Raw genomic sequence first — 26,675 nt, 5'->3', positions numbered from 1 at the left:
ATCTCTCGTTTGCCAAAGTGCTTTACATTGGTGGAGGTACTAATGTTATACAACAGTGGTTCATAGATTAGATACAAACATCACTACATACATGTAGCCCTCGCTCAGAGGATGTCAAGAAAGGCTTGGGAGTAGAGGTGAGTTTTAAGTCTCAACTTAAAGGAGTCGATGGAGGGGGCAGTTCTGATGGGAAGAGGGATGCTGCTGTTCCACAGTCTAGAAGCTGCAACCGCAAAGGAGCGGTCACCCCTGAGCTTATGCCTAGACCGCGGGATGTTCAGAAACCCCAAGTCGGCCGATCTGAGGGACCTGGAGGTGGTGTGGTGGGTGAGGAGACTTTTGATGTAGGTGGGGGGAAGCCCATTAAGGGCTTTGTAGACATAAAGGAGGATCTTGAAATTTATTCGGAACCGCACAGGGAGTCAGTGCAGAGAGGCCAGGATCGGGGTGATGTGGTCCCTTTTTCGGGTGCCCGTCAGGAGTCTCGCTGCGGCGTTTTGGACCAGTTGCAGGCGGGACAGGGAAGATTGGCTGATGCCAGTGTAAAGGGAGTTGCAGTAATCTAGGCGGGAGGAGATAAATGTGTGGATGATCTTTTCGAGGTCATCAAAGTGGAGGAATTGTTTTATTTTAGCTATCGTCCAAAGCTGGAAGAAGCTAGCTTTTACCACAGCATTGACTTGTTTGTCAAATTTCTATGCTGAGTCAAATATCACGCCAAGGTTTTTGACGTGAGGTTTGAGTAGTGGGGTAAGGCTTCCAAGGCTGCCTGCTATCATTTTAATTGAGTCCGAGGGGCCGAGAAGGATGACCTCAGACTTACTCTCGTTTAGTTGGAGGAAGTTCTGGGCCATCCAACATTTTATATCCTTGAGGCAGCTGATAAGGTTAAGCTTGATGGTTGTCTCAATACTGATACATACCCCACGCCTCTCGATAGCTTTATGCAATAGGCCGACTACGTCTTGTCCTTCAACACCGCTTGCCTTAAATCCTTTGGTCCAAGTAAGCAAAATACTCTGCAGCAGAAAATAAGAAAATAGAATTGGATAATATAAAACATACCAGACCAATGGACCAAGATTTAAATAATAAAGTTAGATCCAAAACAAAGCCTCCACCAACAGAATTATGCTACATATTCAAAGTCTTTATTTTTTTGTTCATATATTTTACTCTTCTGTTCCTTCACTGAAAAAAAAGGCAGGGAAATTGTTCCAATTGCTCCATCTATACTCAGATGAACTATGATGCAAACATCTCTGTTGATTTAGTGACTGATACTGCTTCAACAAACCACCACCAACTTGTATTTAGATATAGATATAGATATGCCATTTATTGTCACTATACATGTACAGTGAAACTGAAAGCTGCTCGTACTCAGTGCATACATACAATTTAGCACAAAAAACAAGAAACAGAAAAAACAAAAAACAGAAGGGAGATGGGGGGGGGGGGGAATAGGTGCACAAATTCTGCGGCGCTACATACATATATACATATATACAGATGTGGGCCGTATTCATTAATGAATATGTTATAAATACAGGTAGATATGGGATGTGGGTCAAAAAATGAAACGAAAAAGCACCTCGGCCCACAGTCTATAACTGGACTATTCCGAATTCAAGGTCAAGTTGAGGACCGATTACAGAATTGTACCAGTAATATATAGGCCTCAATATAGATGAAGGAATTCAAGAGAACTTAATTACATTAACAGCATCAAAAAGCTAAAATTGGTAACCATAAACACTCTTCTATTTACTGATGTTGCTTAGGAAATGATATTTGCTGACATATATATAATTGCATACACACAACTATGTGATTGTCAACTACCCTCTGAGGTGGTCTGACCCATTCACTTCAAAGGTAATGAGGATGAGCAGTAGCTTCTGGTCTTGCCCAACCATGATGCCTGCAACCATGCAGGAAAATTACCAAAAGGACCCAAAGTGCTGGAATAACTCAGCAGGTCATGCAGCATCGCTGGAGAATATGGATTAGTGGCATTTCAGGTTGAGAGCCTTCTTCAGACGGATTGTAGGTGGGAGACGAATACCAGAAGAGGGGACATAGGTGGACACAGGCAAGGGGTTTTCTTTGATCGGCAGATGGTTTGAACAAAGGCCAGAGATAAAAGCAGAATGTGTGTGAGTGTTGAAGAGTTGTGAATTGCAAAGCTAGATGGTGGAAAGTAACATAAGGAGGGGGGGGGGGGGGGGGGGGGGAGAGAAAGAGGGCAGAAATAGGTGGGGCACATGAGAGGGGGAGAGAACAGGGGAGGTTTTGGGGGGAAAGGGGGCTTGTGTGGTGTTTAGTAGGAGGTTACCTAAAATTGGAGAATACAATGTTTAACGTGAGCTGCTGACCACTTGGAGACTCTCAGTCTCAGTGGAAGCCTGCTGTCAAATGGTGAAATGAGACCTTCATGCAAATGCTAAAATTGTGAGCTCACCTCATCAAGCTTGGACTGTTGGCAGGGAAAGGAAAATGTGAAGCCCAGAGGAAGCTTTGTATCCTTGATGTCCAGTTCTCGCATGTAATCCGCTAGGCACTTTGCAATGTGATCAAACAGCTAAACAGAAAATAATTGTTAATAACATTGCATCATGTGGCAAGCAATAGAAATGATACAATGTTTGGCCACTGCAAATGCTAATAACAAAATGCCAGAACACCTAGCTGGTCAAGCAGCATCTATGGAAAGAGAAACCGTTAACACTCAGCAGTTAACAGGTCTGGATCATGGACCTGAAATGTTATTTTTTCCCCACAAATTCTGCCTGCCATAGAGTCATAGAGTGATACAGTGTGGAAACAGGCCCTTCGGCCCAACTCGCCCACACCACCAACAATGTCCCAGCTACACTAGTCCAACTTGCCTCCGCTTGGTCCATATCCCTCCAAACCTGTCCTATCCATGTACCTGTCTGACTTCTTTAGGAAACTGGGGTTCTCCTCTTCCATTATATATGAGGCCCTCACCAGGGTCTCCTTGATATCCCGCAGTTCCGCTCTCACTCCCCCTCCCCTCGTAACAAGGACAAAGTGCCCCTTGTCCTCACCTTCCACCCCATCAGGTTGAAAACTCTGTCGCATACAGCATATAATCCTCCAACATTTTCACTACCTCCAATGGGATCCCACTACTGGCCACATCTTCTCATCTCCACCCCTTTCTGCTTTCCACATAGACTGTTCCCTCCGAACCTCCCTGGTCAACCCTTCCGACCCAAACCACCCCCTCCACAGGTACTTTCCCCTGCAACCGCAGGAGATGCAACACCTGTCCTTTTAACCGCCCCCCCCCTCAACTCCATCCAAGGACCCAAAAAGTATTTCCAGGTGAGGCAGAGGTTCACCTGCACCTCCTCCAACCTCATCTACTGTATCTGCTGTTCCAGGTGTCAAGTTCTCTACATCGGCGAGACCAAGCGCAGGCTCGGCGATCGTTTCACCGAACACCTCTGTTCAGTCCCTTAACCTACCTGATCTCCCGGTGGCCCAGCACTTCAACTCCCCCTCCCATTCCCAATCTGATCTTTCCTGGGCCTCCTCCATTGTCAGAGTGAGGCCCAGCGCAAATTGGAGGAACAGCACCTCATATTTTGCTTGGGTAGTTTACACCCCAGCAGTATGAACATTGACTTCTCTAACTTCAGATAGCCCTTGCTTTCCCTCTCCATCCCCTTCCCAGTTCTCCCACTAGTCTCACTGTCTCCACCTACATTCTATCTTTGTCCTGCCCCCTCCCCTGACATCAGTCTGGACCTGAAACGTTGCCCATTCCTTCTCTCCAGCAATGCTGCCTCACCGGCTGAGTTACTCCAGCATTTTGTGTCTACCTTTGATTTAAACCAGCATGTGCAGTTCTTTCTTACATGTACCTGTCTAACCGTTTTTAAATGATGGAATAATCCCAGCCAAAACTACCTACTCTGGCAGCTTGTTCCATACACCCACCACCCTTTGTCTGAAAAAGTTACCTCTCAGATTCATAGAAACATAGAAACATAGAAATTAGGTGCAGGAGTAGGCCATTTGGCCCTTCGAGCCTGCACCGCCATTCAATATGATCATGGCTGATCATCCAGCTCAGTATCCCGTACCTGCCTTCTCTCCATACCCTCTGATCCCCTTGGCCACAAGGGCCACATCTAACTCCCTCTTAAATATAGCCAATGAACTGGCCTCAACTACCCTCTGTGGCAGAGAGTTCTTTCTTCATTCTTATTAAATCTTTTCCCCTTCACCTTGAACCTATGTCCTCTGGTCCTCAATTTCCCTACTCTGGGCAAGACACCCTTGTGCATCTACCCGATCTATTCCTCTCATGATTTTGTACACCTCTATAAGATCACCCCTCATCCTCCTGCACTCCATGGAACAGAGACCCAGCCTACTCAACCTCTCCCTATAGCTCACACCCTCTAGTTCCTGGCAACATCCTCATAAATATTTCCTGAACCCTTTCAAGCTTGACAATATCTTCCTATAACATGGTGACCAGAAGTGAACACAATAGTCTAAACACAGTCTCACCAACGTCATATACAACTGCAACATGACCTCCAACCTCTATACTCAATCCTCTGGCTGATGAAGGCCAAAGTGTCAAAAGCCTTTTTGACCACCTTATCCACCTGCGACTTGACCTTCAAGGAACCATGCACCTGTATTCCTAAATCCCTCAGCTCTCCAACACTACCCAGAGACTTACCATTCACTGTATAGGTCTTGCCCTTGTTCGACATCCCAAAATGCAACACCTCACACTTCTCTGTATTAAATTCCATCAACCATTCCTCCCCTCACCTGGCCAATCGATCCAGATCCTGCTGCAATCTTTCACAACCATCTTCACTATCTGCAAAACCACTCACTTTTGTATCATCAACAAACTTGCTAATCTTGCCCTGTGTGTTCTCATCCAAATCATTGATGTAGATGACAAACAGCTGTGGAGTAATTATATCTGTGTAAATAGGTGACATGACAGCAGGTGTAATGACATCATCATGTGATTCACATCTTGTCGCTGTTAGACCAGAATAAAATACATATTTCTCATATTAGAATATATTAATCTTGTTGTGAAGTTCTCAGTATTTCACCATGCTGACCAATAAAATGTGATGCCCGAGTGTGAACATAATTAGTAGCCAGATCCTGCATTTTAATTGAGGCAAAGAGGCAAAACCACATTCTAATACATTGAGATAGACAAGACTGTAAATGCTGGAAACTAGAACAAAAGATAATATTCTGGAGGAAATCAACAGGTCAGGCAGTGTCCGTGGAGGAAAATGGACGATCAATGTTTTGGGTCGAGCCGTTCCTCTGAATGAGTGGAGGAGAGATAAAATATTAATAGAGGGGGCAGGCACTAGCACTGGGTAGATTGGTGGATGGAGTTAGGGGAGAGAGGAGCCAGAATAACGGGTGCAGAAGTCATCGATGTAGCAGATAAAAATGATCTGCAGCAGTTATTACATAAAATCAATCCTGCAATTTTTAGGTGCAGAGAGACAGCAGGCATCAGATTTTAAATATAATATACTTTTTGGAGTTTGAAGTACAAAACATAGATAGAATAATAGGTAAAAAGTTATTTCAGGTCCTGATAGGATGTGAGGAGAGGTGGCTTCCTCTGACTGGAGAATGAGGACCCAGGGACCATTATATTGGGATTGGGATTAGATGTATAGGAGTGGCAATTGACCACTCATGCTGTTGTCAATCTTTGGAGTTTTCCATCGCAGAACCATGTGTATATTCAGTAATTGAGTTTATTCTTCAGCACTAAGCGATTCAAGAGACTTGAGATGGAGAACAAATTGTTGTTGAGGTCCTTCAGTCATTCCGCCTTTACTGTCAGGACACCCAATTCCCTACTCCTAATTCAATTTCTAAGATTCCCCTTATTGATCACCTTCCAAACTAGGAAAATGAATCTAGTTTTCTTAAATTAACTCACTTTCTATGGCACCTCCTTTCAAAGTCAGTTTTGTCTTACACTTCAAATCATCAACCTTTTCCTACCCTTCTCAACTTAAAAAAAAAACTTTAAGTAATGATGTGTTATTCATAGAAGAGTGGCATTGGGGATGATCAGCCATGATCACATTGAATGGCGGTTCTGACTCGAAGGGCCGAATGGCTTACTGCTGCACCTATTTACATATAGCATCCCCATCATACTTAAGAGTTCCCAATGGCAAAATATTGACAGCTGAACCTTATGGTGACTCTTTCTGCACAAAACAATAGTTGTATGTCAAAGATAGACACAAACAGCTGGAGTAATTCAGAGGGACAGGCAGCATTTCTGGAGTGAAGGAATGGTGGATGTTTTGGTTCGAGGCCCTTCTTATGTCACTCACTGTAGGTTATCAATGCTAATGATAGTTACAGAAAACGTGTAGAAGAGAAATGACATTGGATATATTTTTACTACAGAATTCTGTCTCTCTCTGTTCCTGAATATCCTCAGTGTTGAGAGTGGATGCGGACAATATGAGATTTGCAGGCGCTGCCAGCAGGGGGCAGGCAGTGTATGTGTTTCCATGTGCTTTGGTCCTAAACATTTGGACAGCTACATGGACGGAACGATTATTGGGGCAAAGCCCAAATGTGGGCAGGTGCAACTTATGTAAATGGTGCATTTAGGTCAGCAAGATGGGCCAAAGGGCCTGCTTATGTGCTGAATAACTACAACTCTGTGACTCGCTATGACGTTATGATAATACTATGAACAAAGACGAGATTCGTCGCAACTTCCCATATCCTCCTATGTAGCACCATTAAAGCCCATAAATGTTTTCAATATAGTGCTGTTGGAGTGCATGGGATTCTGAAGATGATCGGAACATCATAAACATGTGTTGGATTCATATTAAGTGTCTTGAAGCAATTAGATAATTTGTTCTCTTTTAATTGGTAACAATAATTGATATGCCAGGTTTGTCAATTTAAAGTGTCTTTTATTTAGGTGTTTCTTATATGAATAATCTAATGAAAATGAACATCAAAACAGATGAAATTAAGAGGTGATCAAAACCTTGGCCAATGGCGAAAGGCTTCACAGACGAATGCAAATGAGTGGGTGTGATTTAGGGGTTGACAAAGGAGAACTGTTCTGGGAAAGAATGCAGACTCAATGGGTGAGTTATAAAACTGATGATTAAAGTTAGAGGCTATGTTTGGTTGACACAAAATGCAGGAGTAACTCAGTGGGCCAGGCAGCACCTGGAGAAGAATGGGTGATGTTTCGGGTCGAGACCCTTCAGACCAAGAGACTTTGTTGGGTTGGCTCGGGGTCAGAGGTACATGCCAGAGATGTGGTGCCAAAGATTGTCAGTATCGCAAAGGGACTTAAATAAAGGCCTAACAATTTAACATCAACGTTGTAGGGACACCAGAGATTTATATTGCCAAGGATGTTAGAGTGATAAATAAATAGGACTTGGTGCAAAGCTGGGAATCACTCAAATAAGCGGAATTTATGGAAGATGGGAAACTTGCCAGGACTTTAAACGAGCAGCATCAAGAGCTCCCACCTGTGTGCCCGTGCCGTGCATGACTTCCTCTGGAATGGAACAAATCCGATTCTCAATCGCCACCTTTTGCTTGCCATTATCCGAAACCTTCACTCTCAGCACACGGAAGTTAGTGCCACCCAGGTCTAGTGCTAGGAAATCTCCACTCTCTGCCAAGATTAATGAACATGGTGTCAGTCAAACAGCTTAGACCATTTTTAGTGTGTGTGTATACGTGTGTGTGTGTGTGTGTGTGTGTATACGTGTGTGTGTTATACGTGTGTGTGTGTGTGTATACGTGTGTGTGTATATACATGTGTGTGTGTGTGTGTATATACGTGTGTGTGTGTGTGTGTGTGTGTATACGCGCGTGTGTGTGTGTGTATATGTGTATGTGTGTGTGTATACATGTGTGTGTGTATGTGCACAAATCACTCATTTTATTGATTATATTCCTAAGTGATTAATCCAAAAGACATGGAGAGGAAACATTTGATTTTAATCTTGAACCAGCATTGCCAAAATTTGAGCACCCAGAATAACTGGTGGTCTCCGTGATACAGTCCTTGACCCCCATTGTCGATTGGACTGATGCAGCAGATAGTAGTAAAGGTGATTCTAGGTTTGAAACATGTATCAATGTATCCACGTCCCTTATCTGTGAAATAGCTCAGTGTTTTATTCAGGGACATATAAAGATGTGAGAGCAATGAACTTACTCAGTTTAATCTTATATTTAATGACATCATTCTGAATTGCTTCTACTAACCTCAGCATTTCTGCCTAAAATATTTTAAGCTCTTAATTGACACAAAGACCTAAAAAAATTTACAGTCAGACTTCAACAAATCGTATTTAACTCAGCAGAACATCCGAGTGCACTTTATAGTGGCAAAGCTACATCAGGGGATTTTGTTTCTAACAGCTCATTCTAGATGGACATTCGTCAGTGGATACATGCTGAGATTCTTTGATTGTTCTTCCAGGAAACCGTGAGGACTGAACCTACTTATAGAAGAAAAGAAAAGTATGGTAACTTCTGAAAATCTGAAAATGTGATTGGGTATTGCTGTGAAATATCTACAGGTATTAATTGTGAGATAAAGAGTTTACATTTCAGCCCAATGGCCTTTCATCAGAAGTACAAGTTGTTCGAGGTCAATATGGCATTGAAGGAGGAAGACAAGGAAGGATAGAGCAAAGCCTGCAGGATTGAAGTGGGGCCAAAGTGTTTCATTCAGCAGGTGACCACAACCTGCAATGAGAAAAGGGATCAAATAACTTGGCTCAACGCATTCACTGAGGGATGATCGTCCGCTAGCTGAAGAACTGTTCTGGTCCATCTCATATTGTAGCAAGGGGTCCTATCCTCCATCTGACACCTCACTCCAGCCCAGCCCAGACCAGACCAGACCAGATAGTATGCTGCAGTGAAAGAGATGACAGAGCTTAATCACCTGCTGCTGTGGAAAGTAAAAGAGGAAAAGTGAAGCCCAAATTTGAGGCTCGTTAAGTCTGAATGGTCAATTGAAAGGCAATCAACCATTGGTCCATTATTAAACGCGGAGACAAGTTAAATGCTGCCATCTCCAATGATGTTATTTTACCTGGGACAGTGTTGCATGTTTTAAGTTAATTTTATTCGCATTATAAAAATGAAGAGAGTTTTGATTATAATTGACACGTCTGTTTGTTGACAGCACGATAGCCAGCGAGTACAAGTGTATGTGAGCTATACGACTGTTACTGTTACTGAAGAAGGGTCACGGTCTGAAACGTCACTCATTCCTGCTCTCCAGAGATGCTGCCAGTCCCACTGAGTTACTCCAGCATTGTGTGTCTACCTACTGTTACTTCCCTTAGGTTACACTTTCACATGATTAGATAGCAAGAACACTCAATAACTTGGCTCAACGCATTCACTGAGGGATGATTGTCTTTCTGCCAACGGGTCAGCCCGTAACAAAAGCTTTTCACTGTACCACGGAACACGTGACAATAAACAGAACTGAACTGAAGCTAAACGAGAAGTACAGATTCAGGAACCGAGTCTAACCCTGGTCTTAGATTGGGTGATTTCAAAAAGCGCAAAGCGAATGCAAGCTTTATTTATGAAGTTACCATTTTATCCTTTATTTGTGAAGCTTGGATCCTTGTATGTTTTACAGTCATTTTGCTATAAAATTAATTAAAATAAATCAATGTTGATCCAATACCCTTAGCTCACCATACTGGACATAGGTAATTTGTTGTGAATTTATTAATTGATCTGAAACAAACATGGATTAAACAAGTATCAAGGGACAGGGATAGTCTTCTGGGCCCTCGTTCGCCAGTGTTAACCCATATCTTAGTTTGCATGATAAAAGTAATCTGAGTATCAAAATATCAATCTATTGAATCTCAAACATATTAATTGATACGATACGATATGACATGATAGAACTTTATTTATCCCAGGAGGGAAATTTATCTGCCAACAGTCATAAAAGCACAAGATATCTGAAACATGAAATTAAAGTGACGAGTGGAAAAGATTAGGGGATGTGCAAAGATTGGGGAAGGGGTTGGGGGGAAGTCTCAGTCTCAGTCTATCCCACGACAGAAGGGGGAGGAGTTGTACAGTTTGACAGCCACAGGGAAGAATGATCTCCTGTGGCGTTCTGTACTGAATCTTGGTGAAACCAGTCTGTTGCTGAAGGTGCTCCTCAGGTTGACCAGTGGAGGGGGTGAGCTGTATTGTCCAAGATGCTGTGCAGTTTGAGGAGCATTCTCCCCTCCAAGACCATCTCCAGTGAATCCAACAATGTTCCCAGGACGGTGCCAGACTTCCTGATGAGTTTGTTAATTCTGGTGGCCCTACTACCCTAGGACACAGCAGCAAAGGAGATGGCACTGGCTACCACCGATTGGTAGAACATCTGCAGCATCTTGTTGCATCTAAAATTGTAATCTTATTGCAATGTGATCTTACAATGATCTAAGATTGTAAGATCCCTCAGCCTGCCAAATGTAAAGATATCACGGACACATCATCCGTCCTTGTATTTCAACCTTTCAAACTCTGGTGTTGTACTGTTGCAACTATATTACACATTCTCAATAACACAGCGAGGACAAGGAGCCTATTCTCACAAAAACAAAATAAAAATACGTTCAATTTAGTTTAATTTTGTTTAGAGATACAGCATAGAACCGGGTCCTTCAGCCCACTGAGTCCACACCAACCATTGAGTCCAGAGTGATTTATTTATTGTTTTATGTCCCAAGATGGAACAATGACATTCTTGCAGCAGCACAAACGATATGTAAAAATCGTACTCTGAACACACCATAGTAAACAAAAATATCTATGACAAATTCACACTAATTCTATGTAATTCCACTTTCTCCCTTTTCATTCGGTTTACAGATCCGCACTCCTTTAGGAAACAAACGCGGTTACAGGTAGAACGTGCACATTCCACACAAACTCCACCAATGTTTGTGTCATCTGCAAATGTACTACAATATCACAGACCGCTAGTCAGCGATACACCCATCTACGTCTTCCATGGCCAAGCCAAGTTCAAAGACATTTTGTTTTATTATTTCTTGGTGAAGTACTATGGACTTTACAGCCTCCACACGGGCTGTCATTTTGTGTCTCACTCACCAGACATACAAATCCATTTGCTCCTGCTACTGCCTCCTCAAAACTCACATATTCAGTTAGTCTATGTCGCTGAGTAACATTTTGCGACTAACCCGTGCTTCCTAATATTGGAGTAGACCAGAGAATCCATTTGTATTTCTTGGCAAGCAGCCAGCATAGCAGAGAATTGATTGTTGTTGCTAACTTCCAGCAAAGAGGCTTTTGCCTCCTTGTCAGAATAATGACTATTTGAGCAGCAGATAGTTGTCCAGTGTCAACGCTGACCTTGATTATGCCTTTGGCTGTGAAAGGATTTGACATTAAATTCCCAGCACTGGCTATTGTAACAAAACTCAATGAGCAATACTTCATGATTCATATCTAACCTGCCATAAAGTTTCCCAATCCCTGATCTAGGCCAAGTTAGCAAATTTTATTCAGATTGGCACCATGGACATGAAGATTGATGTCAATATCTGATTGTGAAGATGCACCTTGAGCACCCTGCAATGTCACCTGACAGAAACTGCATTTGTTACATTATTGAAAATGGCCAAACTAGTTTGTGATTCACCCAAAGTCGGGCAGTCAGCCAACATTCCCTCGCCAGATTCACACACCTTACAGAGGTACACACACCTTACAGAGGTACACACACCTTACAGAGGTACACACACCTTACAGAGGTACACACACCTTACAGAGGTACACACACCTTACAGAGGTACACACACCTTACAGAGGTACAGGTATGCAGACAGCATTCTCTAGTATCATCAAAAAAATGAGTCAGTATTTTCAGAAAAAAACACTTCATTCTAATAGGCCCAACAGATTTTTGCAAACTAATCCCGTGTTCTTTTCAAAGCTTCTGGTTGTGCATTCTGACATGAGGCCATTGTGGAATGCACAAACTCTTCAACATCTGGGCATGAGATGTTTGATGGGATTTGGGAGAAGTTGCATTCCATCATCCATCCATTCTGGCTCATTATACGATCAAGGGGTTAATTTGGTTAATGCTGCTGGCAACATGCAATGCTATTGGGATGTCAATGTAACATGCTTCATTTTCTTGGAGATTGTGATTATGTGGCTTTTGTGTACCGCAAACATCACTTGCCACCTATTAGCTCACGTGTGCTTGTTGGCCAGGTCAAGCAGCCTGAGCGCAGGAACTGCTTCATCATTTGAAACGTTGTGAATGGAGTTGTACAGTAGACTATATTCAGCGAACCCCATCGTTGATATTATGGAGGGAGGATCAGTGATGCAGCAGTTCAAGAGAGTCGTGAGTGAACCATTCTTGCCATTATATCTTAGGGCACCAATAAGTCTTTGCTGTTGGCCTACAAGCATTGTCCATTCGACTACAGATCAGAGGCAGGAAGGATATTCCCGATGACCGTGAGTCCACACCCAAGGGATGCAGTATAAGGACAAGGAAGATGCCATTTAGGAATGAGATAAGGAGAACTTTCTTCCCCCAGGGAGTGGAAAACCTGAAACATTCTATAATAATAATAATAATAATAATAATAATAATGATGCCTTTATTGTCATTGTAGTTGGTGATTCTCTCCCATAGAAAGCAGTTGAAGAGAAATCACTAATCATGACTAAGGAGTGCAGAATTATTCTTAGGGCAAAAAGAATCAGAGATATGGGAAGAAAACTTGATCAGGTTAATAAATTTGGATGATCAACTGGGAGCATATTGAATGTTAAGCAAGCTGGAATGGTAGAATGGCCCATGCCTATTCTGTACATTCTCCAAGCAGTGGAGAATTTTGTCCTTGATTCCCATTGATTTCATTATTGCACAGGTTTGGTGAAATAGTCATAATGCTTGGAGTTGTACAGCATAGAAATGAGTCCTTCCACCACCGCCATGGGAATCTTTATTGCCCAACTACATTCATCCCTTTTGCCCACATTTAATCAGCACCTTTCTATGCCTTGTGTATTGAAGTGCCGGGCTAAATGCTCAAAAATAGTATCTGACTCCACCACAAATCTCTTTTAAATCTCCTTCCTCACATTTTAAACATATGCGCTCTTGTTTTTGATAATCCTGCCATAAAACAGCTGACCATATACCCCATCTACAGTTCTTACCATTTTATATACCTCCATCAGATCACCTTTCAGCTTCCTTCACTCAAGGGAAAACAAATCCTAGCCTATCCAATCTCTCCCCATAACTAAAGTCTGCCACTCAGGCCACAGCCATGATCACATTGAATGTCAAAGGGCCGAATGGCCTCTCCTGCACCTATTGTCTATTATCCTGGTGAATCTCCCATGCACTTTCTCCATCCTTCCTGCACTATGGTGACCTGAACTGCACACTATACTCCAAGTGCTGTCTCAGCAGCATTTTGCAACATAACATCATAACCAACCTGTCAAGCAAGCAAGCCATCAGCCTTCTACACCACCTACCTGCCAGAGTCTCACTGTTCAACAACATTCTTGTGAGGATGACCATTCACTGTATAAATCCTACAACTGACTTCAAAAGGAACAAGATTCAGGAAGGAAAATGTGAATGGCGTCGAGCTGTATTGAGACTTTCAGTGCACTGGCCTAAGCTCGATTACATCTGTTTTTTGATTACAGTAATTCCATTGTGTGGCAATGCTCACAGGGCGGGATGTGATTGTCACAAATCTATCTAACACAGCACATTTCATGTATTTAATGTCCACTGTGCTGAAGGAGCATTTCTGCAGTGGGCAGCAACGGCTGCTGTAGGACATGTGGGACAACAGGATAAATATCCAAAAAGCACAACAGCATGGCAGTGCTAGAGACCAGAAACATTTCCAATGCAGGAGCGTGCTGCATAGCCATTAACATGAAATATACAACAGTACAGCCCAGCGACAGGCCCTTCGAACCACAATGTAGTCTGTGTCGAATATAATGCGAAGATAAAATAATCTGGTCTGCTTGCACAATGATCATATCCTTCCATTGGGATGTATACTGAACATTAAGACTTGCAAAGAAAGGATCCAGATTTAGAGACATGAACAATACATAATTGTGTGAGAGGTGAGGTGAAGGAGAAGTGGGGAGTAAAGCGAAAATGAAATGAATAAATTGTATTTAAGGAAAAGGATGAAAACTACGAGACTGCCCTGCAAAACTCCAGAAATGTCCGTCACCAGATTGAAGAAATGTCCGTCACCAAGTCTCAGTAAAAAGGAGATAGTTGAGAATAATGGTAGACGTTAAAGTATTTATAAGAGAGGTTTATTTATGCTTGCATGTAGCAAGTCATCTGAAGGAAGTGGGAGTGGGGGAGGGGTCACAAAATTGCTTGTCATGGTCTTTCTGTTCCTCTTGGGCACCAGGGAAGTGCCAGAGGACAGGACATCTGATACGTGAAATTGTTTCAAAATGAGTTGTAAGTTGATGGCCTGCAAATATAGGTCAGTCAGTCCAACCTCAAAACTTTCAGAAGTAATAATTAGGGGAACATTAACAGACACACAGAGAAATGTTAGTCAATAAGGGGGAGCCCATAGTGATTTTTTAAAGGAAAGATGTTTGTCTGAAGAAGGGTGTCGACCCAAAACATCACCCATTCCTTCTCTCCGGAGATGCTGCCGCTGACCCAATGAGTTACTCCAGCATGTTGTGTCTACCTTCGACACGTTTGACTAGCCTCCATGGGTTCTTGAGGAGATCAGAGTGTTCATGAAGGCAGGGAATGAAGTAAACGCCACATTTTGCAGAAAACATTTCAGCAATAATTGGGTTAACCTGTGATGAGGCTTTGATGGTTCTGGGCCTGTACTCGCTGGAGTTTCAAGGATGATTCAGGGGAGGACAGGAAATGTATTTACCACAGAAGGCCATCAATGGATATTTTAAAGGCAGAAATAGATAGATTCCTGATTAGTATGGGTGAGAGGGGTTATGGGGAGAAGGCTGGAGAATGGGTTTAGGAAGGAGAGATAGATTAGCCGTGATTAAATGGGAGGGTAGACTTGAGGGGGTGAATGGCCTAATTCTGCTCCTATCACTTATAACCATATGACATTGGTGGGTTTTATGTTGAGGAACTCTATCTGGGAGCAGACTCTTCTCACCTGGAGCAGGTGTATCTGTAATATTCTCCATACTTGCCGAGGACATTGTATACTGTTGTCCTTTTAACTTTTGCCACGAGGAACTTAGAAATAGTCTTTGTCGTTCCCTACTGGATTGTTCATCTGCATGAAAACAACCTGCCTGCAAGTTGTCTGCTTCAATGGGAGGAACTGAAAGACCAGGGAACAGACGCTAATCTTTCAGAACTTTTATGCAAAGGTGTCTGTAGCAAAGGGAAACAAGTTCTGCACCAGAGGATTCTGAGAATATTAACCCACTGAAAGAGGCTGATGGCCATCATATGTTGACAATTGTGGGACTTTGGCAGCCTCTCTGCAAATCAAAAAAAAAGTTCACCACCTGACATGATGCTCAGGTCATTAGATGAATAAGATGTTCAGTGTTCAAAGTATCTTATAGTCAGGCAATCTGGACTTTTGCAAACATTTCTGTGGCTGCAGTAGTGACAATAACAGAGTGGACATGACTCAACACCAATAAGACACCATGTTAGTACAGGACTTCCACACCAGTCAAGAGGGAGGTGTTTGTACACATGCCTGTAGGTGTGGGTATGCATGTTGTTGTTGGGCACTAAACCCTTCCACCATTGTGTCTTCTGTGTAAAATGATCTTGGTAAATAGAATACTGCATAAAGAGATCAGAGTGGAGAACTTGTAGCCCAGTATTGATCATGTAGTTTAGTGTAACAGCTATGGGCAATGTGATCCTCACCATGCAGCTGTGAATAGGAAGCAGCAACAATTACACAGATGGCCTGCACACCAAGTTTGGACAATTGTCCCTTTGAATCCCCCTGGGTGAATATGCCCTCTTGCTGAAACTTCTCTCATTCCTCGTCTCTGGATGCACTGTGGTATTCTCTGCACATTTATCCTGCACGCTGCACACCATGTCAAACTCCAATTGCCTTGGTCACATTTGGGATCAATTATTTTGTGTAAAATATTGAAGTCAAGCTTGCTACCAGGCACGGTTCCTCTCGTGGAATCTTGCAGATGTAGAGAAATGTGTACCTTGCATCACGAAATCAACCAGTCTCAAACATACGTGCAGATAATGCCAATGTGTCATTTACAAACTATTAACTGGGACTGGTATCAAATGGCCGATGGATTGTGATCTTCCAACTGCGTTTTTTTGTGGACATTAGCCAATCGTGGGCTAACACCCTCACCAATTTGCAACTATGTGTACTATTTACTAAATTCATTTTATGTAGAAGTCAATCTAAAAGAATGGATTTAGGCTATTAGTTTAAAGGGATACCAACACCAAGGAAGGGGGCTTGAGTGCTCGTGCAATACGCCCTCCAAACTTGACCTTACCTGTCCCATCAGGAGTTGACCTGACAAAGCTAGGCAGCATCTTGACCGATGACGTCGGATTGGTATCTTTGCCAAGTCCTCGCTTCATCTCTTTTAGAAAGCGTTCAGATATACCATGCAGAACTTCATCTGACAACCGCATGTGGTAGAGGAATTTGTCTGTCTGGAATCAAAGAAGAGTCATTTGCTTCTGATGGATCTGGTATTTTAACAGAGAGAATATAGATCCATGTTGCTCACTAAAACACATGATTCTCCAGGTGAATGGTATTACCAACACCATTCCCAACATCTCCGGGAGGGAATAACCTGATGTATATTTATTCCTGCTTTGGCTGGTGAATATCCATCCATTAAAAAACAATTAGAAGCACTCAACTTACTACGAGCCAAGACAAATGCCAGCATGTGTAATAAATAACCTTGACTAAAATTGGAGACATCTCAAAGCTTCCTACAGTCCGTAAAATATCTCATTATTGGGTAGCCAATCTGAGAAACACTTAACCCCACAAAAACAACATTCAACATTCATGCATTGTTTAATTTGTTCTCGAGGGTGGAAACCAAATGTAAGTGATCAGACCATAGGAATTATACCTTGCTCTATATCAAAGTGAAATGTATTTTATATGCATTTAAAATTCATTTATTTTGTTATAGAGCAGGGTATAAATAAGCTCTGTGGTCTGACCACTTTTTGGAGGTTAAAAAATGTTTTTAACTTCCAAAAAATAGGCACTCCCTAAAAATCTGACAGAGGCATCAGTCTACATTACGCTGATGTCTCTTGAATGGAGCGAGCACTCGCGAACTCCTGATAGCGTTGAAATCCTCCTTATAGACGCAGACTGACTGAGAAGCTTTTCCAAGAGAGGGCCGTTAACAGCAGAAGTGTCCACATCACGGGGCTGGAAACTGGAAGTATCCTGAACTAGTTCTGTTACCACCATTGTCTATTGCAACAAGTGATGGCTCCCACTGATTGTTGCCGGTGGCTTGCGTCCTGTACAGGACGGATGATGACAGCGACGTCATCATTTGAAACATGGAAGATGGATACAAAAGAAAACCTTACAGCACTGCCACTGATCTTGAGGGTCTTAAATATAAATGAATGGATCAAATTGCACTTTTTTGGGGATGTGATGATATTTTTATACTTCCTCCCATCTTGTAACTAGGTGACAAAGAAGCTTGGCTGACATCTAAATGCTTAGGTAAATGGGATGAGAGATGAAAAAAGATGAATGAGTTTCTTCAAAGTTATAACTAAAACTGCATGCAACAGTAAGTGAAGGTGAGCTCGTATTCTTTTGTGAAAAGGTCCAAGATGTTGGCTATTGTTCAGTGGTATCAGTTACCAGACTGAGTGCAACAGGATGTGTACATAGTGTAGCCTGTGCCCCTCAGTGTGTATCTGAGGAAGTATTGCATGTTCATTCATTAGGGTTAGGATTATCTTTCAGGTTTGACTTCCTGGTTCTCTGGCCAATGGATAAATACCTGAGGGAACAAGGAATAACATATATATAAATATATAGAGAACGTTAAGCCCAGGAACAGACCCACTATCGCATCTGTATTCACCACTACGCCTCGCAGCAAGCATGTTCCAGGAACTTACCACCCTATGTATTACAAAACTCACTACATATCTCCTTTAAACTTTGCTCCTCTCACCTTAAAACTATGCCTTCTTGTGTTTGGTATTCCCATCCTGGGAAATATGTTCTGAGTGTCCACACTATCTACACCTCTCATGAATTTATATACTTCCACCAGGTCTCCCAGCAACCTCTGACATTCCAGACAAAACAATCCAAGTCTGTTCAACCTCCCCCTGTAGCTAATGCCCTCTAATCCAGCTATCATTCTGGTAAACCTCCTCTTCACACTTTCTAAACATAGACCTACCTATAATGAGGCGACCAGAACTGCTGCAAATAAACTACTGAGAGTAAAGATTAAAAGATGTGGAATGAAGACCACAAGGCAGCATAAACCTGCTGACAAATGACATTGTAAATTTTATATAATTCAAAGCAAACTATAAAAATCATCACATCTGTTCTTAGTGAAAATCAAACAAGAAATACTGTAGCTAAGATAATGGGCACAAGGAATATTCAACTATTCAGGCAGCACCTTCAGAAACAGAGTTAATGTTTCGTCACTTCCCCTCCTTAGGACCGAATTTGCTGAAGTCCTTTAGTTCTCTTCTTCTCAGGCAGAAACTTGGGAACAAAGCTTGCTTGAAATCCAGCCTTGCGGGTTCTACGGTGGCTGATGAGGCTAAAGTAGGAATTGAAGACTCCACAATGGAGCAAGTGGTAGCTTCTCAGTCAGTTTGTGAAATGGTGTTTAACTAATCCCTACAATGTGGCATGCCCAGTGTATTTGGAGAATCTTGCAGACACAGCCCCATGAGTAGCTTGCTCTAGGTAGTCCAGCTCTTTGAACATATAGGTAGTGATCACTGCTGCCCGGTAGACCATAGAATTTGCAATCAGATCCAAGGTCCAAATATCTTCAAACACCCTTTTCCTCATTCGTCTGAAACTGTGATTAGTGCATTGCAAATGGTAATAAATCTCAACATCATAAGATCATAAAATCATAATTGATAGGAGCAGAATTAGGCCATTCGGCCCATCAAGTCTACTCCGCCATTCAATCATGGCGGATCACCACATACAGACGGATTGCCGACTGCAACGCCATGGTCTTCACCGAAACATGGCTCAATGACTACATCCCGGACAACACCATCGAGCTGGAGGGGCGCACTGTCTTCAGGGCCATAAGATCAAGGGCGGCGGACTGTGCATTTATGTGAACAACACATGATGTACAGACGTTGTTAGGATTGGTAGTCACTGCTCTGCTGACCTGGAATACCTGATTTTAAAGTGCAGGCCCTTCTATCTGCCCAGAGAATTCACATCGACTGTTATCACTGCAGTCTATGTACCCCCGGACGTTAATGCCAGGCTATCAATGGAAGAGCTGCAAGCTGCTATCAGCAAACAACTAACTGCACACCCAAAGGAGACATTTATTGTTGCGGGTGATTTCAACCACTCCAACCTTAAAACTGTACTCCCCAGGTTCCATCAGCATGTTTCCTGCCCAACCGGAGGAAACAATATTCTGGACTTAATATATATATACTAATATTACTGAAGCCTACAAAGCCCTCCCCCTCCCCCACCTTGGACAATCTGACCACCTCTCTCTGTTCCTGCTCCCCAAATACACACCTCTGATCAGACGTGTGAAACCTACCGTGAGGACACCAGGGTCTCACCGTAAACCTTGGTATTGGACGGCAGGAATAGAGTTGGTGCAACAGAGATGTGTTTGTCCTGAGTGAAAAGGCCTCTCTTATGTTTTAGTAACTCGCAACAAAAAACCAGGACGTCAGCCTCTGGGCAGCAAAGCATTAACTGCATACCACAACCTAATTGTTGAGCTGTATATAACTTTGATGATTTAGTGGCCACAGGCTGAACATCTTCCAATTTATACTTGAGATGAGGTCTGTGGAGAAATGTATTGGATGGTGAATTAACCTGTTTGGGAACAATCTTTACCAAGAATGGTTCTTTCATAGCTCAATTGGCTACTAGCATGGCTGGTGGAGCAAACATGACTTGCAGATAAACCTCTGTGGGTAGTCGCATTAGAGAAGATCAGTTTATTTAGATGAGTTTATGATTGTCATGTGAATGACTATATATGATTACAATCATCATCCACAATAACATGTATACCACGTAGGGCAAGATAAAGTCCAATAAAGTCTGATTAAAGATAGTTCAAAGGTCTCCTGTGAGGTGGATGGGACGAGAGGACAGTTCAGTTGCCTGATTACAGCTAGTATAGGGACAAACTGGCCCTGAATCGGGATGTGTGCATTTTCAAAGACTGATGCTGTTTGTCCCTCTATTTTTACTGGAGGTGTCACATGATAAAGATCATGTTCACTCTGCCTTTAGATGGTCAGTGTCCAGACTGTGGACAACAGCTCTTCAACCACTGGGAAATCACTGCCAGTAACTTGCTCGGAAGCAGTGGCGGACTGGCCAGGGTGTCAGATTGCCCAATGGCAAGTGGGCCCCTGATGAAGTGGCCCCCTATATCAAGTGGCCCCCTTTGTATCCTGGCAACCAATATTTTTAGACCCAGTCCGCCACTGCTCGGAAGCACGCAGGAGAGAGTCTGATCAGAAGTCAACCCAGCTGGGCTGACACCTTGATTGCAAAACAAGCATAACGTTCCTGACTATTTATATTGAGATCATAGTGATTCAGTAACTAAGAAAGGCATTTCACTGCATACGTGAATAATTCTTACAAATCCACATGACTTCCCACAAAGCAATCCTGATAATGATGCAATGTGCATTTACTGTTTGAGTCATACATTCCTCATCAAAACCAGTTTGACTTCCCACATTTACATCAGCATTATATCAGCAGCGTTAGTCGAGGCAGAGGAACACGTACACGATACACTTCATCATCAGACTTGGTTTATACTCTCTAGAGTTTAGGAGATTGAGAGGGGATCTTATAGAAACTTACAAAATTCTTAAGGGGTTGGACAGGCTAGATGCAGGAAGATTGTTTCCGATGTTGGGGAAGTCCAGGACAAGGGGTCACAGCTTAAGGATAAGGGGGAAATCCTTTAAAACTGAGATGAGGAGAACTTTTTTCACACAGAGAGTGGTGAATCTCTGGAACTCTCTGCCACAGAGGGTAGTTGAGGCCAGTTCATTGGCTATATTTAAGAGGGAGTTAGATGTGGCCCTTGTGGCCAAGGGGATCAGAGGGTATGGAGAAAAGGCAGGTACGGGATACTGAGTTGGATGATCAGCCATGATCATATTAAATGGCGGTGCAGGCTCGAAGGGCCGAATGGCCTACTCCTGCACCTAATTTCTATGTTTCTATGTTTCTATGTTTCAATAAATAATGTATTTCATAAATGAATCAGAAACTGCTGGAAAGACCCACAGTGACAGATGATCGATCACCAGCTCACCAACTCACCAGCTCACCAACTACATTCATCCCCCACATAGTCGTAAAGAAAACCAGGAAAGCAAACAGCATCTCATTTGTCTGAAGAAAGGTTCAGCCCGAAACGTTGACTATTTCCTTCACTCCATAGATGCTACCTCACCTGCTGAGTTTCTCCAGCATTTTTGTCTACCCTCTCCTACCCTTTATTGTTAGGATGTTAAATAGGATGTTAAATATGTAAGGAGGTTTTGCTCCAGTTAAACAGACATAGAAACAAGCCATTCAATAATCCAATAAGTTAATGATGTGGTGAAGAGGTAATTTTAGTATTGATCACTAAAACTACCATTGATCACCAAAACTACCATTTAGACCTATTTTAGAAATGTTGCTTACTTTAAAGAGGAAATATTGGTCTTGGAGGAAGTGCAGCTGAAGCAGCTGTAACTTATAATAAGGGCTGCCTTCGGTGAAGCCTGGGGGTGCTAAGAGATAATCTCTTCATTGGTTCCTCGGACAATAGTTCTGTAATGTGTGGAGAGATTAAGTTGGATAACCTTCTATTCTCTTAAATTTAGAAGAATTCCTACACAATTATTAGAGGATAAAGAATAAACCATTCACGAGGAGAAACTTCTTCACATTGATGAATTTTTGGAATCTACAACAGATTCATTCTAAGTCACCAAGTTCATTCAAAACAGAAATTGATCAACTTTAAGATTTCAAATATGATGGTTTGTCCTTTGTTTCAGACGTGATTATCTACAGCATTGGCGCTACAGGAAAGTCGCTTGAAACACAGATGGCCCATCATCTTTTGATGAATGGTGGAGCAAGCTTAATGGACCAAATTACATCTTCCTTTTCCTATTCTTATGTTCTTATGTTTCGAGTAATATCTGGAGACACAAGAATCTGGAGCAAAAACCAAAGTACTAGAAGAACTCATGAGGTCAGGCAGCATCTGTGGAGGGAATGGATAGGCAACGTTTGGGGTTGGGGCCCTTCTTCAGACTGATTGTGATGGGAGAAAGCAGAAAAGAGATGGGGTGGAACAAAGCCTGGCAAGTGATGGATGGATACTTCGCTGGGTTTTGATTGGAAGATGGGTGGACAAAGGCTAGGGATGAACAGGACTCGAAAGGGTATCAGATAAATAACAACGGGAGCAGTGAGAAGAATGATGGGAAAATCAATCTCATCAATAGAAACCATCAGCTTGCACACATGGCTCATTAGTTGCAGTGAGAGAGTCAAGGATGAGGTGCAAAGAGGATTCAGTCAGCTCAGCTAAAACCACCAAACCCTTCCATTATAGTTTAGATTCTGTCACATTGAAATATAAACATTGTGAGGTAATAGTCGTCTCAGCGTTGTTTTCTAGAGTTACAGTAGATTTAGCTCTTGAAGGCCCTGTCCCACGATGCGAGTTTACCCAAGAGCTCTCCCGAGTTCAAAAAAATCAAACTCATGGAATTCTACGAACTCCTACGACCTTCTACGAGTATGTTCACGAGCTCCTACAAGTAAAAAGTAACAATTGTTTTCATCGCGAGTATTTTTTTGCTCGTGAAGCTTTTTCAACACTGTGAAAAATGGCCACGAGTAAAAAAATACTCGTGATGAAAAAATTGTTACTTTTTACTCGTAGGAGCTCGTGAACATAATCGTGGAAGGTCGTAGGAGTTCGTAGAATACCACGAGTTTGAGCTCTTGGGTAAACCTGCATCGTGGGACAGGGGCTTAAGGCTAAGGGAATCAATGGATAATGGGAAAAGCCAGAACAGGTACTGATTTTGGATGATCAGCCATGATCATATTGAATGGCGGAGCTGGCTTGAAGGGCCGAATGGCCTCCTCCTGCACCCATTTTCTATGTTTTTATGTAACTGGGCAATGTAATTCATAATAGAAATCCTGAGAGCATTCAGTCAGATGGTGAAATTGAGAGCAGTGTGTGTGGGAAGTTTCCTGAGAGAGGGCAGGTCAGGAGAGCAGACTGCTGTGTAGAATGGGCTGCTGTGGTACGTGTGGTGAGACATGAACCAATTGCCGTGGGGGTGGTGGTGAAAGAAGGAATCCAGTGTTAATCTGCCCAAGTTGTTATGTTTGAATAGAAGCTGGATGATTATAACAAGAATTTGAAAGCAGTACATTGTCAAACTGAGCTCAAGTATGAAATGGTAATGTTCATTTAATCAGAATGCATCAATTAGAAGCTTAATTCAGCATAAATGACTGGCAGCTGCAGGCTGTCCTTCCCAGGAATCACCCTGGTAGTGATCGTGCCAAATGGACATGAATAAAAATACCTCCTTTGCTGTCACCAAGCGTAACAAAGTTTTTAGTCCATGACAATTATACAACTCTGTTGGCAATGGACATGTTACCATATGCTACTACATTTATTGCATATTGTGAACAGTAATGGAATAGATTGGGTAGCTGCAAAGTCTCTTGCCCAGAATAGGGGAATCAAGGATCAAATTCAGGTTTAAGATGAAGGGGGAAAGATTTAATAGGAATCTGAGAGGTAACTTTTTCACACAAAGGGTGGTGGGTGTATGGAACAAGCTGCCAGAGGCGGTAGTTGAGGCTGGGACTATCCCAACATTTAAGAAACAGTTAGACAGGTACATGGATAGGACAGGTTTGGAGGGATATGGACCAAAAGCTGGCAGGTGGGACCAGTGTAGCTGGACATGTTGGCCGGTGTGGGCAAGTTGGGCCGAAGGGCCTGTTTCAACACTGTATCACTCTATGACTATTAGACTGGAAGAAGCACATCAATTGCTGCTTTATCTTGCATGGTTCTTAGGTCCCAGAATGGCGGAAATGGAATGGAATATGACTAGGCATTGCAGCTGATACAATCATATGGGAAGGTGATTGAAACGGAGAGCGGTGTGGACAGGGGGTTCGGCCGCGGGCCAGTGGCTGCAGGACTGGTGGGCGGCAGCTTCAACCGCCCCGGGCCGCGGTGTTTGAGCCGCGGGACTGATTTGTAACATCGCCCGTGGGGTATCAGCCTCAGCGCAGAGGGAGAAGAGGAGGGAAGAGACTGCAGACCTAAGACTTTTGCCTCCATCACAGTGAGGAGATGCTGGGTGGACTCACTGTGGTGGATGTTAATATGTGTTTATTGTTGTTTTATTGTATTGTATTATATGTATGACTGCTGCAATTTCGTTCAGACTTCGGTCTGAATGACAATAAAGGCTTTCTAATCTAATCTAATCTAGAGAGAACTTTTTCTGCAGAATCTTGAACGGTGCGGGTGGGGAAGATGTGCCCTGTGTATCTGCATTCTGAAGCCGGTAGAAATGACAGGCGATGATTCATTTATTGTTAAGGCTGATGGGGTGTGGAATGCAAGGACCAAAGGTACCCCTGTTTCCGCTCTGGGTGGGAATAGGGCTGAGAGCAGAAGTGCAGGAAATTCGAGAGATAAAGTTGAGTTCCAAGGTGAAGTTGGAGAAGTGTGGAAAGGAAAGGGAAGACACGGATAAGGGACATGTGGAAATGGTGAGTGGGGATGAACCACTAGTTCTGTAAGAGAGCAAGAAGTAACATCAATCCTCAATATGGGGCGAGAGGTCATGTCTAATGTAACAGTCAACAACAGCCTGGGTTTGGAGTTCTTGGAGATGGGGATTGAGGGGAATGATGCTAGCCTCTGACAAGGACTAGAGAGGGAAGATCTGCAAGCTTTGTTACCCAAAAGGTAAGAGGTATATCATTGAAGCAGAAAGGGGATGAAGTGGAAATGTGAGCCTGGGCAGGTGTGAGGTGGAATGAATTAACATTATTAAACAGAGAGGTCAAAAGCTTGTGTTGGAAGAATCTGCAGATGCTGGTGTAAACTGAAGATAGACACAAAATGGTGGAGTAACTCAGTGGGACAGGCAGTATCACTGGAGAGAAGGAATAGGTGATGTTTCGGGTCGAGACCCTTCTATTGAGCATTACATATGCCAGGAAAACAGTGACTCAAGAAACTTTGAACATCTGTACTCATGGGTGGATGTGAAATGTGAAGGATAGAATCTCAGCAGGCGAGTGGCAGAGGCAAAAGTGTACTACCTCAGAGCATTGTCCAGCATATTGGACCTGGACTTCCACTGAATCATGGCAGGTGCATCATTCCAATAGAACGATCTCAAAGGTAGACAAAAATGCTGGAGAAACTCAGCGGGAGAGGCAGCTTCTATGGAGCGAAGGAATAAACAGAGCACAATTTCTGTTGTAAACGACATTCCATACAGGTAAGGCTTCCCAATAGCTTCCTTTGTATAAGAACCACATCAACTGTCAGAAGACTGCCTTCTGCCAACATGTTTGAAAGTAAGCAAAGCATTTTGAATGGATCACAAATAATCTACACCAGTGACATCCACTGACAAAATACCTCTCTGAGGTAACCTAAATCTGGGACAGCACCTGTTATTGTTTCCCAAATCAATTACCCCATTGTTAACAGATCCTCTGTGCCACACTTGTTTCCTTGTGCACCAATACATTTTGTTTTAATCATCTCCCAGTTAGTTTGCAATTGAGTAATAATCTGATATGAGTGAAGTATCTGGTGTGGGAAATAAAACAGACTGGTGATCGAATGAGGTAAAGTAGAAAAATCCTCAGCATCATTAGGGTCAGGGACAAAGAGATGTATGTGACCTCTCGACTTGGGTGCTGAGTGGCACGAGAATAAACATGCAATTTGCAAATCTTTTCTGAGGCAAATGGCTATTCTTTCAACCTGTGTTTATATAGCATCTTTAATGAAGTGATACCTCCTGAAGCATTTCACACCTCTTCTCAAAGAAAATGTGACTTTAAGCTACATAAGGAAATGCTTAGAGCTCCCAGTTAACAGGGACGTTTCAGGTTTTAAAGGGGAAAGCAGAGAGGGGAGGGAGGGAAATGATGAAGAAAGATAGAAGCAGGAGAGGGAGAGGGAGAGGGAGAGGGAGGGAGAGAGAGAGAGGGAGAGAGAGGGAGAGAGAG

At 42.8% G+C, this 26,675-nt stretch overlaps 1 protein-coding gene across 2 annotated transcripts in view; it reads right to left on the bottom strand.

Moving 5' to 3' along the window:
• Positions 1-26,675, bottom strand: part of hk2 (hexokinase 2) — a 65,024-nt gene that overhangs the window by 25,175 nt on the left and 13,174 nt on the right. For both annotated transcript variants that reach the window (XM_055662476.1, XM_055662475.1), the window contains exons 2-5: positions 16,636-16,798; positions 7,569-7,717; positions 2,465-2,584; positions 924-1,019 (exon numbers count right to left, since the gene is read on the bottom strand). In XM_055662476.1, coding sequence (XP_055518451.1) covers positions 924-1,019; positions 2,465-2,584; positions 7,569-7,717; positions 16,636-16,798 — 528 coding nt within the window. The remainder of the gene's footprint in view (positions 1-923; positions 1,020-2,464; positions 2,585-7,568; positions 7,718-16,635; positions 16,799-26,675) is intronic.

Source organism: Leucoraja erinacea, chromosome 35, assembly GCF_028641065.1.
Source record: "Leucoraja erinacea ecotype New England chromosome 35, Leri_hhj_1, whole genome shotgun sequence".
In the NCBI taxonomy this organism is placed as follows: Eukaryota; Metazoa; Chordata; class Chondrichthyes; order Rajiformes; family Rajidae; genus Leucoraja; species Leucoraja erinaceus.
The sequence above is the reverse complement of the archived record's forward strand: the minus strand, read 5'-3'. Positions and strand labels throughout refer to the sequence as shown.